Source organism: Molossus molossus, unplaced genomic scaffold (assembly GCF_014108415.1).
Source record: "Molossus molossus isolate mMolMol1 unplaced genomic scaffold, mMolMol1.p scaffold_m16_p_4, whole genome shotgun sequence".
NCBI classification, from domain to species: domain Eukaryota; kingdom Metazoa; phylum Chordata; class Mammalia; order Chiroptera; family Molossidae; genus Molossus; species Molossus molossus.
The window spans coordinates 38,234,956-38,250,990 of record NW_023425377.1 but is presented as its reverse complement, the minus strand read 5'-3'; the positions used below and the strand labels follow the sequence as shown (position 1 = coordinate 38,250,990).

Below are 16,035 nucleotides of genomic sequence, written 5' to 3'. Positions count from 1 at the left end.
GCAGGATGCTTGATGGAGGAGGGCGGGTGCAGAGGCAGTTGCGTGTGTGGATTTGGACAGTAGGTACTCAAGATCTACTTATTGACTCAATAAGTGTTTTCGTGGAAGGCTTTGTAAATATGTACGTTATCAAAATTCAGTGTGACCATGAGTAGAGGGTACTTGAAAGTGGCCTCATTCTACTTCTTGTGGTCCTGCACATGCACCACCAGTGAGGTGAGTGGAGGACGAGTGCTCTCATCTGATGAGAAGCGCATAGGTGAGGTGTGGGCTGTAGTGAGCTCTGTTCATGTTGTGTCATACACTGTTGGGATAACTTGATAAGCTATGGGTTTGCCCCAAACAAGTGGACATCAATGACATGGCTTTACATTTCACATTAATTTGGACTAGAACATGATATGCTTGTTAGGATGGGGCCAACCATCCCAAGTGAGGGTACAGAGACCCACAGATTACCTAGGCACTATTTGGTTTCTCTTACACATGGGGAAACTGAGGTCCAGAAGGGCAGAGTTAGCAATAGCTCATCCATGTAGGTAACCAAATAGGTATAGCATTTTTAAAAATGCATGTTTGTTTATTGACAGATGCAGCATTTTCATGGTGGGGGGGAAGGAGGTGAGGGAATGAAGGCTTCGTGGCCCAGGTCACTTCTGCCTTTTACCTGTTGCCTCTTTTCCTTGAATAATCTATACTCTCGCAGTGCTGAATATACCACATTGCTTCACCCCTCTCTGCCTTGCCACATGTTGTCCCTACTATTTAGTATACTTTTCTTTTTGGAGGGTATTATGGACCAAATATGTTCTCCTAACATTTATATGTTGAGCTCTCTAACTCTCCATACATTAGAATGTGATGTACTTAGAAACAGGACCTTCAAAGAGGTAATTAAGGTTAAATGATGTTATAAGGATGGGACCCTAATCCAATATGACTGGTGTCATTATAGGGAGAGGAAGATACATCAGGGATGCATGCATACAGCAGAAAGGCCATGTGAGGACACAACAAGGAGGCAGCCACCTATAAACCAAGGAGAGAGACAGCAACCCTGCTGACACCTTGATCTTTGACTTCTAGCCTCCAGAGCTGTGAGTAAATAACTTTCTGTTGTTCAAGCCACCCAGACCATAGTATTTTGTTATGGAAGAACTAGCTAACTAATATATGGAGGTCTTTATTTTTTTCTTTGTGAGAAAGACACAAATAATTGTTATAAAAGATTTAAGTACAGAAATATACCAAACTCATGTGAATGTCCCCTTTTAAATCTCCTCTCTTACTCCTTTCCCCAGAGGATACTCCAGGTCAAGGGTATGGTATCTTTTCTCTATCTTTCTCTACGTTTTCTTTCTATATATTCACATTTGCATATAAAGAAGATCTACTTATATTATTCTACAACTTGTATCTTTTCATTCAACATTATCATAGGAATTTTGCTTCATTTGCGTTATGTAAATAAGATTTACTTAGATTTTTTCTACAACTTGCATTTTTTTACTTAATATTATCATAGGTATTTTGCTATGTCAGCACAAAAATGTTTTTCTCATTGTATATACAGTATTATATGCAGTATTCTAAAGTCTGTATCAGTTTATTTAAAGGTTCTAATATTGAGATATTATCAAGCTTTTTCTTTAATGAACAACTGTGTAAAATCATATTTCTGCATGGATCTATTCCTAGAATTGGAATTACTGAGTGAAAGAGTTAGTGCATTTTATTTTGTTTTAATTTTTAGTTCATTTATTTAATTTTATAATAAGTAAAACAATAACACATGAATTCTGAAACATAGAAAGGTATAAATGGAAAGGCATTCCAACCACCATGTCCCTCAACCCCACTTCTCACTTGTGTACCGTCAGAGGATTTCTCCTTTTTCAAATGCTTGTACAATAAAAACTGAATGTGTATTCCCCTTCCTCACACAAGCCAGAGTACACTATACACGTTGTTCTGCAACTTCATGTTTTTCACTTAACATCCTACTTTGAAGGTTTTTCCAAATTAGTATGTAGAGAATATCTTTATCCTTTTTTGAAGCCACACAGTATCCCATTGTTGATATGCATCATAATCTGTTTACCCAGATTCCTGTTAATGCTCACTTAGTTTATTTTTAATTTCTTGTGGTTCCAAACAAGGCTTCAATCAATAGCTTATGGTTTATGCATTTTAGATTTTGATAAATACCTCCTGGTACACTCAATTCCCTTATCTGTTTGGCAGAATTGTATTAGTCTTTGAATGGCCTCAGGCATCACCTCTGCAAGCTTTCTCCCCCCATGGCCAATCCCAATCTCTGCTTTGCACCTTCTACACCTGGTAGGACTTATTTGGGTAATCTGGCCCATGGCACTGCAATTTGTTGATTGACATATCTATTTTTCTCACTGGACTGAGTTCTTCGAGGGGAGGGACTGTGTCTTAGTCATTTCTGTATTGTCATGCCTACCACAGGCTTGGCATATAGTAGGTATTTAATAAATACATGTGAGAGGCAGAAGGGAATGTGGGCTGAAAGATATAGTCATTTTGATTTACTGTGGGTCACCTGCATGCTGTCCCGAGGGGACTCATGTAAAAGAGGAAGAGTCCTAAGTCAGAGTCTTTCTGTCCTTGTTAGGCCATTGTATGTATGGTGCCTGCTCTGCCATGTGGCAGGTGACAGGAGGGCTTGGGGCAATCTGGGAAGAGTGCCTGTTGTTTGCTGCTTTGGTTTCACATTTACTTTCATTGCAAAAAACAGCAATGTAAACTCAACCAAGGGAGAGAGAGGATTTTCAGTTAACTGGACTTACCTCAATTTCCTGATATGAGTTGTTGATCATGGCTATTAGCATATTGAGCAGCACTACCACCATGGTGACATTATAAACACCATAGAGAACGTAGCCAATGTTCTCAATGAATTTGTGATCATATTTCAGCACCACCGAGATCACTTCAGACAAGCCAAAGATGGACCAAAATAAGGTTTTAAAACTTTCTTCAACCCTGCAGGGAAACAGCAGTCATTTCAGGCAGTTTGTCTCAGCTAACACTTTCCACACCAAAGTTGCCATTACCCGGACTGCAGTGGTTACTCCTGAGTGGGGCTGGGACTAGCTAATGAGACATTCAGATTTTTAAGAAGACTTGGAAAGAGGTAGTCTCTTTTCCATTCAGTCCATTCATTGGGACTACTGGCTATGGTATTGCTTTTATCTTGTAATTAATTAAATATTTAAAATTAAACACCAGAGCAAATGTTTGTTCATATATATAGATATATATATGGATTCTCAGAAGCACACTTTTCCTTCAGTAGTTTGAGTCTCCTCTTAGACGACCTAGTCCCACAGGGAAGGAAGTGGATGATGTCTATTGATGGAGCTGGCATCACTGATGACTGGGAAGTGCTGGGCACTCAGCACAGGTCAGTTTACTTAAGCCTTGTAACCACCTCTGTGGTGGGCTTGCTTATTACCTCCATTTAGATGGAACCACTGGCACGCAGAGCCTTGCATGTCTTTCCCAGTAGCACTCAGCTGGAAAGTGGGGTGCAAATCCAGGTGTGTCTGAGGTTTTCAAGAGTGCATATTTCTGACTGCTATCCTTTCTCACCCCCTGGCCCTGGAGAGTGAGGCCAGCTACATATATCAAGTCCTCCAAACTGGCATTGAATGATCAGGAATGAGAGTGGGGAGTTTAGTGTGTCTGTATTGTTGCAGTCCATTAGGTCACTGCCCACACTTTACCCTGCAGCTCACTCAAGCTGTATACTGCATGTACTGTGAGGGAAGTTCAGGAAAGACCTGGCTTTTAGGACACTAGTCTTTGATGCTTGTGAGACTTTGGAGTTACCCAAATACATTAGTTTTAAGACTAAAATTCAACACATTTTATACTCTATGCTTTGTAGCTTTGACCCTATATCAGTTTATGACAGAGAATCTAATCGAAAGCTGGATTTTGGCACATGTATCTGATACCATCTTAGTGGCTAAGCAGTTCTTTTAGTTTGTATTTTAGTTAGTTCTCTGGTACCATTTATGAGAAAGCACTTTCTTTTTTTTCCTCTAACATTTCAGATTTTCAACGCACCCACAAATGGCCAGGATTAGCTAGATCTCAAAAATAAAATAAAATAAAATAAAAATTAGCGTTTCTTAAGGATTGGTATTTATTTGACAAGATGTACAAAAATACTAGTACTTGTCACGTTGGCTAAAAGTTTCACTTTGTCTCGCATAAATTTTCAGCTCTCCTGTTTGTGAGTATGGGTGGGTGGGTGAGTGAGTGTGTGTGTGTGTGTGTGTGTGTGTGTGTATGAGTGTGTCTAGCCAGCTCTTTGGTTCTGGGCATCACTGTCTCAAAACTAGAAATTGAAATGGGTTTCTGTGGTCAATTTGTTTTCTTTTTCTTTTAAAACTGTGAGTTTGTAATATTTAATTCATATTATTTTTAGCAAGAAGGAATTTCATTGGGGTTTTGGAAGTAACCCCTGGCTAACAAGCCATTATTTTAGACCCTAGCTCCTGATGCTATTTCGAGAAAGAAGGAAAACTATTTCCTCATGTGAGATACAACTTCCATTTGTGTAAAAAAGATGCCATTCCATAGAGGGTCATGGTTCACTGCAGGAACTAATTCCATTTAGAAGTAATCTTTCAGTTATCATCCTAGTGGAAGGGAACAATGGCAGGGAGAATCCAAAACCAAATCTCCAATGGCAGGACATGATTTCTCTGACAGTTGTTCCCTTCCTAATGCGATCAGGTAGAAACTGGAGAACACTGTCCAAAGGAGGGGCTGGGCACACAGGTGCTGGTCCAGGATTATGTACTTACCACAAGCAACCTAAATAATGGATAATATATGCAACTGAAAGACATTTTACAGAATTTCATCTTCCTTTTTTTACCTTGGAAAACCCACAAAACTTTGGTTGACACAATGAAGCAAGCAATTGTAGAATGCATTCAGTGAAAACCTTCTGAATTTTGATTAGGGAAAATGGCCTAGATTTAGCATATATTTTTTCTCATTTGCTTCTTGCTATGATTTTTGCCACTAAGCTCTGATTTATGCTTGGTGCCTTTACTTAGGCATTCTATGTCAGTAATCTGAAGGAGGTAGAGCTGGCTCATTAAGCCATATGTGTTCCAGTAAAAGAATATTTACAGCCCTGGTCGGTTTGGCTCAGCGGTTAGAGCGTCGGCCTGTGGTCCAGAGAGACCTGGGTTCAGTTCCCGCTAAGGGCACGTACCTCGGTTGCAGTTTGTCCCTGGCCCTGGTTGGTTATGCAGGAGGCAGCCACTCGATGTGTCCCCTTCACATCAATATTTCTCTCTCTCTCTCTCTTCCTCTCTCTCCCTCCCACTCTATCTGAACAAAAAATGGAAAAATGTCCTCGGGTGAGGATAAAAAAAAAAAAAGAATATTTACAGATCCCTAAACCTAGGCTTGTGCCTCTCCTCCACTTCCCACAGCCCCCCACCTCACACTCCCAGCTGAGGTTTGGAATGCTGAGCTAATTGTTGTCTGGCTTCCAGTTAATCTTCACATTTATTTCTATTCTGTGGTTTAAGGATTAGCCTCTGAATATGAATTTGGCGTGACCTTCATGAGAATCTATTTACTAGAGGCCCAGGCACTGTGGGATTGCAAGAGTGAGAGAGACTCCCTCCAGCAATAACCCTCGGCATCTGACCTGGCAGGAAGGGGTCTTACCCAAACTGTGTGTTTTTAACAAGCTCTTTTAATCTTTAGGGGGTATCTCTAGCCCTTGCTTCTTATTATGGGGCAAAATGAGTTTCAGTAAGAAAGACTTTTAGAAACTGAGTCCATTGATTTGAATCATCCAAAATGGCTAGATTCACCATTGTGGTTTCTTGGGTCTTCCATTCGTACCTATACCTCTTTACATGAAACTTCACTGGACAAATGGAATAGACTAATATTTTTGTTGGTGTTGTTTCTCAGAGGGGACCTTATGGGCTGAGTTATGCCCAATTAGTTGGTGAGTAATTACATATTTTATCCATAGCTCAAACCATATAACTAAATAAATTCTGAACAGAATTGAAGAGTTCAGTGTTTAAAAATTAAATGAACATGTTCATAGCAGTACTATTTACAATAGCTGAGATCTGGAAACAGCCCAAGAGTCCATCAGTAGATGAATGGATAAAAAAGCTGTGGTATATATACACAATGGAGTATTATGCAGTTGTAAGAAAGAAAGAGCTCTTATCCTTTGAGACGACATGGAAGGACCTGGAAAGTATTATCCTAAGCGAAACAAGCCAAACAGAGAAAGACAAGTATTATATGATCTCACTTATTTGTGGAATATAATGAACATAACAGAAGAGGTGGGGGGAGAGATAAACCACAGAACTTATATGTGTGTTTGCATAACCAGTGGACATGGACAACAAAGCTGGGGACAGGTCAGGGAGGGAGGGGGAGGAGGGTGTCAATGGGGGGAAAAGGAAAAACATCTGTAACATAAATAAATAAATTTAAAAAAATTAAATGAACAAAATAAAACATTTGCATTTATATAATCTTGGTCTGGGAGAGGTTTCGGAAACTAGAAAGGGAATGAATTGCCCCCACCACAGTTGTATACATCAAAAAGATAAGTAAAAATATAACATGAAAAGACTAAGGGAGGAAAGAATTTATATTTGCAACACATTACTATGGATAATATCTTTCTTACATAAAGAGCTCTTATAAATCAATATGAAAATGACAGACATCTCAGTAGAAAGAAAAAGGGGAAAACATTCATGAAAACTTGACGTTTTTATGGTGACAAGAGCCCAATAATTAATGTGATATGCCATGCTCGTGGCATCTTCTGGTATAATATGTAGCAGGAAACAAAGGACACTTCTCCTTACTGCCCTGAGAAGAAAAAGACTTGTGTTAATCTTGATCTTGGAATACGTATATTCTCAGAGAGAAGGCTGGCCTTGGATAGAAGGCAATAGTACATTACTATCTCAGGAGCTTGGGCACTGGTGTTTTTCCTTTGTTTTTCCCAATGTTTTGTGAGGTTGTGATGTTCTCCGAGGTTATGATGTAGGTACTAATCATCACCTACAATTTTCAGGAGCTATGGGGACCCAGGGCATGGGGCAGAGGACCAGTCATGGTGGAGGTCTTGGGCTGTCTTTCAAGAAGAAAGTATTTTGCATTGGTTTCCTTGATATCTACCATGAAGCCACTTGTCTCACAAGAGGCCCCAACTGTCAACTAGCTGGTCTCAAGGCTAATTTGAGGTTCTTGACTAATAGGGAAGGCAGCCACTGGCTCCACATCATCTTTCCATCCCTGTAGCTAGCTACAGAGTTTGCCACAGATCTATTTAATTGTGTCAATCACAGGAATCTACACAGAGGTAGCTGGAGGCATAAGAATAGCAAAGGTGCATGCCTGGGTTCAAATTCCAGCTTCATTGTGTATTGGCTCTGTGAGCTTGGGCATGTTACAAAACCTGTTTGAGTCTCAGTTTTCTCATATATGAAATGGGACAATGGTATTTTGTTATTAAGTTGCTGTGGTTAAATGAACAGCCCATTTAAAGTGTATAGCAAGAGCCCAATAAATGGTAGCTATTATTATTACTATTTTAAAGAGAGGTAAGCCTTCTTTTTTTAAAGTTGATTTTAGAGAGAGTAAGGGAGGGAGAAACATCAATGTGAGAGAGAAACATTGGTTGCCTCCCGTATGTGCCCCGACAGAGGATTGAACCTGCAACCTGGGTATGTGCCCTGACTGGGAATCAAACCTGAGACCTTGCAGTGTATGGGATGACATTCCAACCAACTGAGCTACCCAGCCAGTTGGGCAATGGTAGCTATTATATTTATTTATTTGTTTTTTTTTGCCAGATAGTCACTGACCTCCCACACATGCCAGGCACTGTCCTGGAGATAAAGATACTCTGCTGCCCAGAACATGTTTCTGTCTTTGTGGGGTTCTCAGTCTAATGCAAGCCCAGTAGGTGCCTGAATGCTATAAGGAGGTAGGAAAGGATGCTCCGTTTGCCTTGTCCTACCCGGGACACACACAACCCCATCAGTCCCTCAGGTGCTTCCGTATAGGACTGATTGGTATTAACAAATCAGCTGCCTATTGACTTGTCTGAACAAGCCTTATCTTCCTTCCTATCTGCAAAGAGTATTACAAACCTTTGATTTCATGCAAATCCTTTCTGTTTTCTCTATCTCTTGCTGCCTTTCACTATTTGACAGGTAGTCAATAGGACACCGTAGCATAAGAAGCACTCCTAATGAATAAAAGGGGAAGAGTGCCTGTGAGTGATGTTGAATAGAATATGATTCACTCTCCTCTTGCCAGGTGGGGTGTGTTAGGGGGAAGGTGGGCTGATTTGTCAAGCAGAAGGCAGGGGCATGGTAATCAGTTCTCTACCAGATCTGTCTCACCTGCAGAAGGGGACTTTAATAACAGGTTGCCTAAAGAGGCAGTTGTGTATGGGACTCAGAGAACAAACTGATTAACAAGGCAAGGGTTTGGGGGAATTGTTATGAGAATTGCATCTATAATGTCCTTCCCCCAGTGTCATGGCACTCTATTCCCCTTCCCCCAGTTAAGTTGAGTTACCTACCCAAATGTGCACATAGCAGGGTAAAATAAAGCAGGAGAATCAGCTCCTAAAATACTATTTCTCAAGTTCAGAGACAATAGCAGGTGTTGTACTAGAGTTCTGCTGAAGCAGAAACAAGGCTCACCTGCCACTAAACTGGCAGATGGAAGAAGGTGCTTGAAATATAGAAAGCCTCTGTGAGAGGGCTGTGCTTCTCTGATGCCCATACCTGGAGACCAAGAGCAGTAGGACCAGGCTTGAGGAAAGTCAGGGGAAGAGAGCCAGATGCTTGAGAAAGTCTGAACCTCTCCCCTGCTATGCCCTTCTAGCTTGTGTCCTCTGAATCACTTCTTGATTTGTCTAGGACCCTAAATGAGGAGTTTGATTTAGACCAGCTATTTTCAACATTTTTTTTTTAATCTCCTGGAACACATAAACTAATTACTAAAATTCTGCAGCACACCAAAAAATATATTTTGCTGATATTTTGATTCATTCACACTGGATGGCCATTGTTGCATTGGCTGTTGTCATTTTTAAAAAAAAAATTTTTTTTTTCCCTTTATTGATTTTAGAGAGGAAGGGAGAAGGGGAGAGAGATGGAAGCATCAATGAGAGAGAACATTGATTGGCCGCCTCCTGCATGCCCCCTACTGGGGATCAGGCCCACAACTTGGGCATGTGTCCTGACCAGGAATTGAACCAGCGACCTCTTGGTACATGGGTCGATGCTCAAACACTGAGCCACACTGGCCGGATGGCTGTTGTCATTTTTTTAAATTTGACAGTCTAAAGGAAAAGAGGTCAGTGCCCCTGAATAACCAGATATTGCATGTTTTAAAAATTCTTGTGGCACACCAGTTGAAAATGACTGATTTAGACAGTCCAGAGTAGAGGAGTCTGTCTCCAGATTCAGTGCCAAGGAGCACAGATGCACAAAGTCTGTATGGCCCAGTTATTCATACTAAGGACCAAACTCTTCTTCCAGTAGTCTGGTTGCTCCTTGAGAGCAGAGCTGTGTTTCTTTGCCCTTGAAATTACAAACCTAATACAGAATGTAGCTCACTGAAGGCACTGGATAAGTTAAATGTTCATTGACTGACTGAATAAATCAGTCAATCCCTAATGTACATTTTGGCTTCCTGGTACCTGATCCCAATGTCATCTAGCCCAGGTAGGACTCTAAAGTAAAGTAAACATGGGTTTGACTGTGAGCTTTTGGCAAAATAACTTAGCACCTCTTTTTTTTTTTTTTTTTTTTCCTGGCTATAAAATGGGAAAACACCAATCTCTACTTCATGGGGTTGTTATGAGGATTAAATGTGTTAACGGAATTCTTGTAAAGTGCATTAAATACTGCCTGGCACATAACAAATATGCGATAAATGTTACTAATTTTATTAACTAGTATTCATTTTTTTTCTTTCTTAACTGCAATTGGTTCCTTTAGTGGCTTTCCATAGGCTAATAATTTAAACCAGTCACCTAGTTCAGGCCTCAAACCCCTGGGTAATCTGAATCCTCCCCACCTCACCTAGCCCCAGGGCTTAGTCTCTTAGAGCTGCACAGTGCTCCTGCCTCTGTGCCTCCCATTTCCATCTGACTGGAATGCCTTTCCCCTTTCTCTCTACCTGGCTACTTATTCTTCTCATTCTTTAGGCTTTAAATGATTGTCACATGCTCAGGTGGGCCTTCTTTGACTGCTTTGTCTGAAGGAGGCCCTCTCCTAATTACTCTTTTGTACAGTGTTTTTATTTCTTCCGTAGCTTTCATGCTATAACGATCTTATTTATCTTTGTTTATGTTTAAAATTATTTTTTGGCTTCTTTTCTCTCTTCACATTCATGGAGGAATGTGACCTCTATGAGGGCAGGACCTGCTGACTTGCTCACTGTTCTGACTTCAGTACCCAGAACTCATAGTAGGGACTCAGTGAACGTTTTGTCAATCAATGAATGATTGAATTCTGGGAAGCTGACGTGCAAAGGGATTTGGTCCTAGCCAGCTTGCTTCAGACTTGCCCAAGAACTGTCGCTTCTGATAGCTCTCTAGAGCTAACCTTGGGCAGTCCAGTTTCCTGTCCCTCTGTCACTTTGAGGAATGACAGTTTAAACCTTATTTCCATCCTAGAACTGAATTTTAGTGAATAAAAAGGTAGGGATTTCTTCCCTTTAAGATGATTATGGTCAGTCTGAGTACAGAAGGAGGACTTGGGGGAATGCCTGAGAATATGCTGTGAAGACATTGTCCAAAAGAACACATTTTCAGTGTATCATCAAGTCCTTTCCTCAGAACTTTATGGGCTCTCTGCCTGTCCAGAAGCTCAAAGGTACCAAGCTTTTAAAATCCATGTTATGAATAAACATGAGGAGAGTATATAAACAAACATTATAGGACAGCAGAATGCTTGTGGTAACTAGCATAATAATCTTTCTTCTAAAGTCAGCCCAGGGAAAGAGGTATCATTTTTATCACTTAATTGGAGAGTTATGCTAAGGTAAGACCCAAGCTTTTTTTTTTTGACATACAAAGGCCATTTCCACTTCTCTGAGCCTGACCTGGGCCCTATCACTGACCACTGTTATCTCCTCTGTCAGGTCTTAGGCCTCTCTGTGCTACTTTCTCCACATGAAAATGGGTGTTATTCTCATTCCCTCATTCCCCCATTCCCCCAAAACCCTTATGCCTTACTTGAATTTATAAGATGAAATTATAATTTTCCAAATATCATACTGTATAACATTTATGTATCAGAGGTGCCCATATTTCAAAACTGACCCAGGATCCTGGAAAAATGTGTCCTCCATAACATGAAAGTGGCTGATTACATTCCACATTCCCACCGGTAGGCACGTTCAGCATGCTCCACACAAAGAACATGGCAGTAGGCCACTGTCCTGTGATACCACACAGTGATGTTTCCTGGTTTCTCTTAATTTGTCATTTGTTATAGTGAGTCTGAAGAGGGCAATGATGTAATCTACTCCCCAGCTGGACCTGCTCTGCATTTATTAACAGATCCTTCTTGAGGGTGTGGCTCTTTGCCATCAGGAGTCCCCTTAGACTTGTTGCTTCATTCTGGATGTCTCTGGGCCTAAATGACTCACCAATTGTCTCATTTTTTCCCTTCCTTGGTCCAGGGAAGTCTCAGGCTCTTGTTTTCTGCTTACAAAGCACAATATATTAAGGGGCCCATTTTACCCCTTCTGCAAGTCTGTGCTTGGCCCTTGGTGCTGAGCATGGGCCCTCCTTCTCAAGGCCCTACTACCCTCCAGTCCCTTAGGACATGGACTTTCCTTAAGCTTGTGGAAAGTGGATCTGAGTGTTTGTCTGCAGTTCTGTTGGGTATGGGTCTTAGAGAAGGCCAAAGCCCTGTTACCTTTCCTGAATCACCAGGGACCTTGCCTTCCTCCCCATCATACCCTTCTCAGGTCTCTCACCATATCCTTCTAGGGCCTTCCTAATATCAAAACCCTGAGGACATTTTCCTCCTCTCATACCCCACATGCAGGCCATCACCATGTCCTAGACTCTCTGACTTCCTCAACATCCCTTCTTCACTGTCTGTTCTCCATTCCCACTGCCACTCCCTTGGTTTGGGCTTGTATATCTCTCACCTTCTTCGTGCCACAGCCTCTTAATGGATCTAACTCAGCATCCTTTGGAGCTTCCTTTCTTTCAAGATCCTTTCTTTTAAAAGATTTTCTCAATTGGTAACATGCCTTCATTTCTGTGACTCTTTAACATTTGTCTTCCCAGACAGTCAGCAAGTTCCATGAGGGGAGGAGCTGTGACTGTTTTTGCTCACTATGAAATCCCCAGCACCAAGCTCCGGCCAAGCAAGGGCTTCCCCTCCCACCCGCCCCAGCCCAGTTGCCACAGTACTCTCTCTGAAGGCAGATCTGATCTCATTTCCTCCTTTTTACAAAGCCTTAGTGAAGATGCTAACACCCTGTCAGGACTTTTATAGATCTTCTTGATCTGGTTTCTGCTGGCTTATCTAATCTGACCTGCCATTTCCCGAAACACTTGCCTACTTCTTTTTTTTCTTTTTACAAAAGTTGATTCTTTTTTTTTTATATCTCATCTGAGGACACTTTTTCATATTTTGTTCAGATAGAGTGGGAGGAAGAGAGAGAGAGAAAAAAAAATTGATGTGAAAGGGACATTGAGTGGCTGCCTCCTGCATGACCCAACCAGGGCTGGGGACAAACTGCAACCAAGGTATGTGCCCTTAGCGGGAACTGAACCTGGGTCTCTTTGGACAGCAGGCCTATGCTCTAACCACTGAGCAAAACCGGCCAGGGCAGATTTTTTTTTTTTAAACTTATCTTTATTGTTGTATGTATTACAGATGTTCCTCCTTCCCCCCCCCCCATTGACTCCCCTCCTCCCTAATCCCACACCCCTCCTGCCTTCCCCACACTATTGATTGTGTCCATTGGTTATGCATATATGTATAGAAGTTCTTTGGTTTATCTCTTCCTGCTCTCCCTCTCCCCATCCCTTTGAGGTTCATCAGTCTAACCACTAATTTGTACTTGTTAATTCCTTCATCTTCATCACCCACCCTCAAACCCCTCCCATTTGGCAGGCAACAAAAATTTCTCTGTATCTGTGCATCTGTTTCTGTTCTGCTTGCTCATTTTGTTTGTAGATTCAATTGTTGATAGATATGTATTTATTGCCATGTATTGTTCATATTTTTGTTCTTCTCCTTCAAGAAGACCCTTCAACATTTTATATGATACTGGTTTGGTGGGGAGGCACTCCTTTAGCTTTTTCTTGTCTGGGAAATTCTTCATATGTCCATCAACTCTAAATGATAGCTTTGCAGGATAGAGTTGATTCTTAAATGTACAAGCTCCAAGATTACACTTTATTCTAGCTATAGGTGGCAACAGATGTTATGGCAGGGAATCCAGATATTTAGACAGGAATGGAATCAAGGATCACCATTGCCTCAGGCACAAGGACCAGCTGACTTTTTAGAAGATTTCTTAATTCTACCTGTGGCCAGGTGACCCTCATTTTGAACTTAAATTCCTTTCTTTTTGTTTCTACTGCAGTGCTTTATCTCATCTGTCTCCTTGGCCTGCTTCTTGGGCTGCTTCTGGGGCTTCTTGCCACCTTTATGGCCAAACATGGTACTTGCTGTCTTTTCCAAAAACCCTGTCACCAGAAGACCCTTTATTTTTTTAAGAAAATTTTTGTGGTTCTATTGTATCATGAGACATTGAAACATCTGAACACATAAATATCTGGGTGTTAGGCAGCTGCTTTCTCCTTCACTTCAAAAAAATGGTCCTGCTCATTTACACTTTCCTCTGGCTGGAATGCCCTCCTAGTCACCCAACACCTGTTTAGGGTCACCCCTCCATGAAGCCTTCCCTGACCCTGCCAGACAGAGTCCAGTGCTTCCTTCTCAGTGTGCTGCTCAAGTATCCTTTGATGGTGATCACGTGGTGTAATAGCTGATGCTTGCTTTTTACTTGACTGACTCCCCTACTTGTTCATGAATTTCTCAGGGACGAGAGTATTATTTTATTGGTCTCTGTGACCCAAGAGCCAAACACAGAACTTGGCTTGGGGTAGCTTCTTCATAATGTTTGTTAAATGAATGAACAAACTTTGGAGTAGAAAGCTGCTTTACCCAGGGGACAATCGTGGGCTTCATATTTAGAGCTGAGATATATAGAATCATCAGGTTCTCAGTGATAATAAAAAATACAAATTTAGTATGCTATTTTTAAGAGTAGCCACAGGGAAGTGATCCAACTTATAAAGGCAGCTTCCACCTCAGAGCATAGGCCCTGTTGTGGGAGGTGGGGGACCCATTCTGGGGAATTTTAGTTCAAAAGATGGAGGATGGGCTTGGAGTCTTATAAATATGGGTTCAAATCTTCTTGTTTCTGTGGTCTTGGGCAACTCCAGCATCTCCCTGAGCCTCAGTTTCCTGTTAGTAATAACTGTTTCAGTCTTTTGTTGTGTGGATCAAATGAGAGATCAGATCATGTGTTTATCACAAGTTGTTCAACAGCAGGATGGTGCAGGGGTCCTGAGGTGGGTTAGGCATGGGCAGAGTCTGAAGGAGTCTCCTCAGCCCCAGTGCCACTTCACGTTCATGGGAGCTGGCCTCTGAGCTGGTGGAGCTGAATCAGTGCCTTCTGCCCCTGGTGGGCATATGAATGTCTACAGAGTGTGAAACTTTTCCACAACTGTCATGGAAAACAGAAGCTTCTAAATTTTGCGGAGCACTGCTGAAGCTCCTTCCATTAAAATGACTCCTGGGGAGACACAATAACCTTAGGAGTACTATTTTTTTTATCAGAAAAGTCTCAACCCAGCTGTGCTCTGGAGCTGCCTCCACAATAGCCTGTAGAAGATTGGGATCATTTTTGGAGAGTCAGGGCCCACATTTAATCTCCAATCAGAATTAAAGTTTGGGAGGTCAAGTTCACCCAAAGGGAAGACCAGGAGCCGATCAAGGGCTGCTGCCACCCTGGGTCACCTCTGTGTACCTGTTCTGTCATGGTCACCAATTGGATGGAGCATAGGGAAGTCCATTTTTTCCTGTGCATTTGTACCCAGTTGCATTTCATTAGAGAGCCAAGGAGTTTTTGTTTCTTTTTTTTTTTCTAACACTGTAATAGGTGCTGGGGACCCCAGGATTTCTATATAATCTCTAAGCAGAAAAATCTTTGCTTTATGGAATTTGTGCACTCCAGCAAAGTTGACTATAAAACAAACCTCCAAAAAACCAAATTTTATTTGTCTACTGATTTCCATGATAAATAAAATATATGGTCCCATTTCAAACAAAATTCCTAATGGCTGGGATTGAGAGCTTTTCTTAAAGACTTTCTGAAAGAGCATTCTCAGGCAATTTTCTCCCCACTTCCTCACCCTGGCCTTAGGATACCTTGATTTTGTACTCTGAGAGCATAAAACATGTCTAAACACCTTTTCTTCCTTCCCGCTGGTCATTTGCAGTTTCTAATAGAAGTGGCTCAGAGATAATGAGCTGCCAGCAGGTGCGCTATCTGTCGTGCCCAGGCAGCCTGCTCACCAGCCAGTGACCTGTGCACACTGTCTCTGATTTTTCCTTTAGGCCAGCCTTCCCACACAGAAGCAGCTGTGAAAAATGGCCTAGATCTTTGAGAGAACCCTTGGTTCTGAAGTGAAAGGAGGCTGAAAAGTTGGGAACTGCTCATAGGCTGACTCCAGAGCTCACTCCCCACTGGGTCTGGCTGCCTAGTCTGCCAGCACAGGGCCTAGAATTCTACCAGTAAGACAATCACATTTGAATGCACAGAGCCGAGACTGGTCTCCATCTCGCTATCTGAGTACTGATGAAGTTGAATCAGATCAGCCTTTCTCACTGGGTGGTCCTAATACCACCTGAATCAGAATCC

At 41.7% G+C, this 16,035-nt stretch overlaps 1 protein-coding gene across 1 annotated transcript in view; it reads right to left on the bottom strand.

Moving 5' to 3' along the window:
• TRPC7 (transient receptor potential cation channel subfamily C member 7) overlaps nucleotides 1-16,035 on the bottom strand; it is a 150,990-nt gene that overhangs the window by 11,594 nt on the left and 123,361 nt on the right. The window contains exon 8 of the mRNA XM_036282146.1: nucleotides 2,817-3,012. Within this exon, the coding sequence (XP_036138039.1) occupies nucleotides 2,817-3,012 (196 nt within the window). The remainder of the gene's footprint in view (nucleotides 1-2,816; nucleotides 3,013-16,035) is intronic.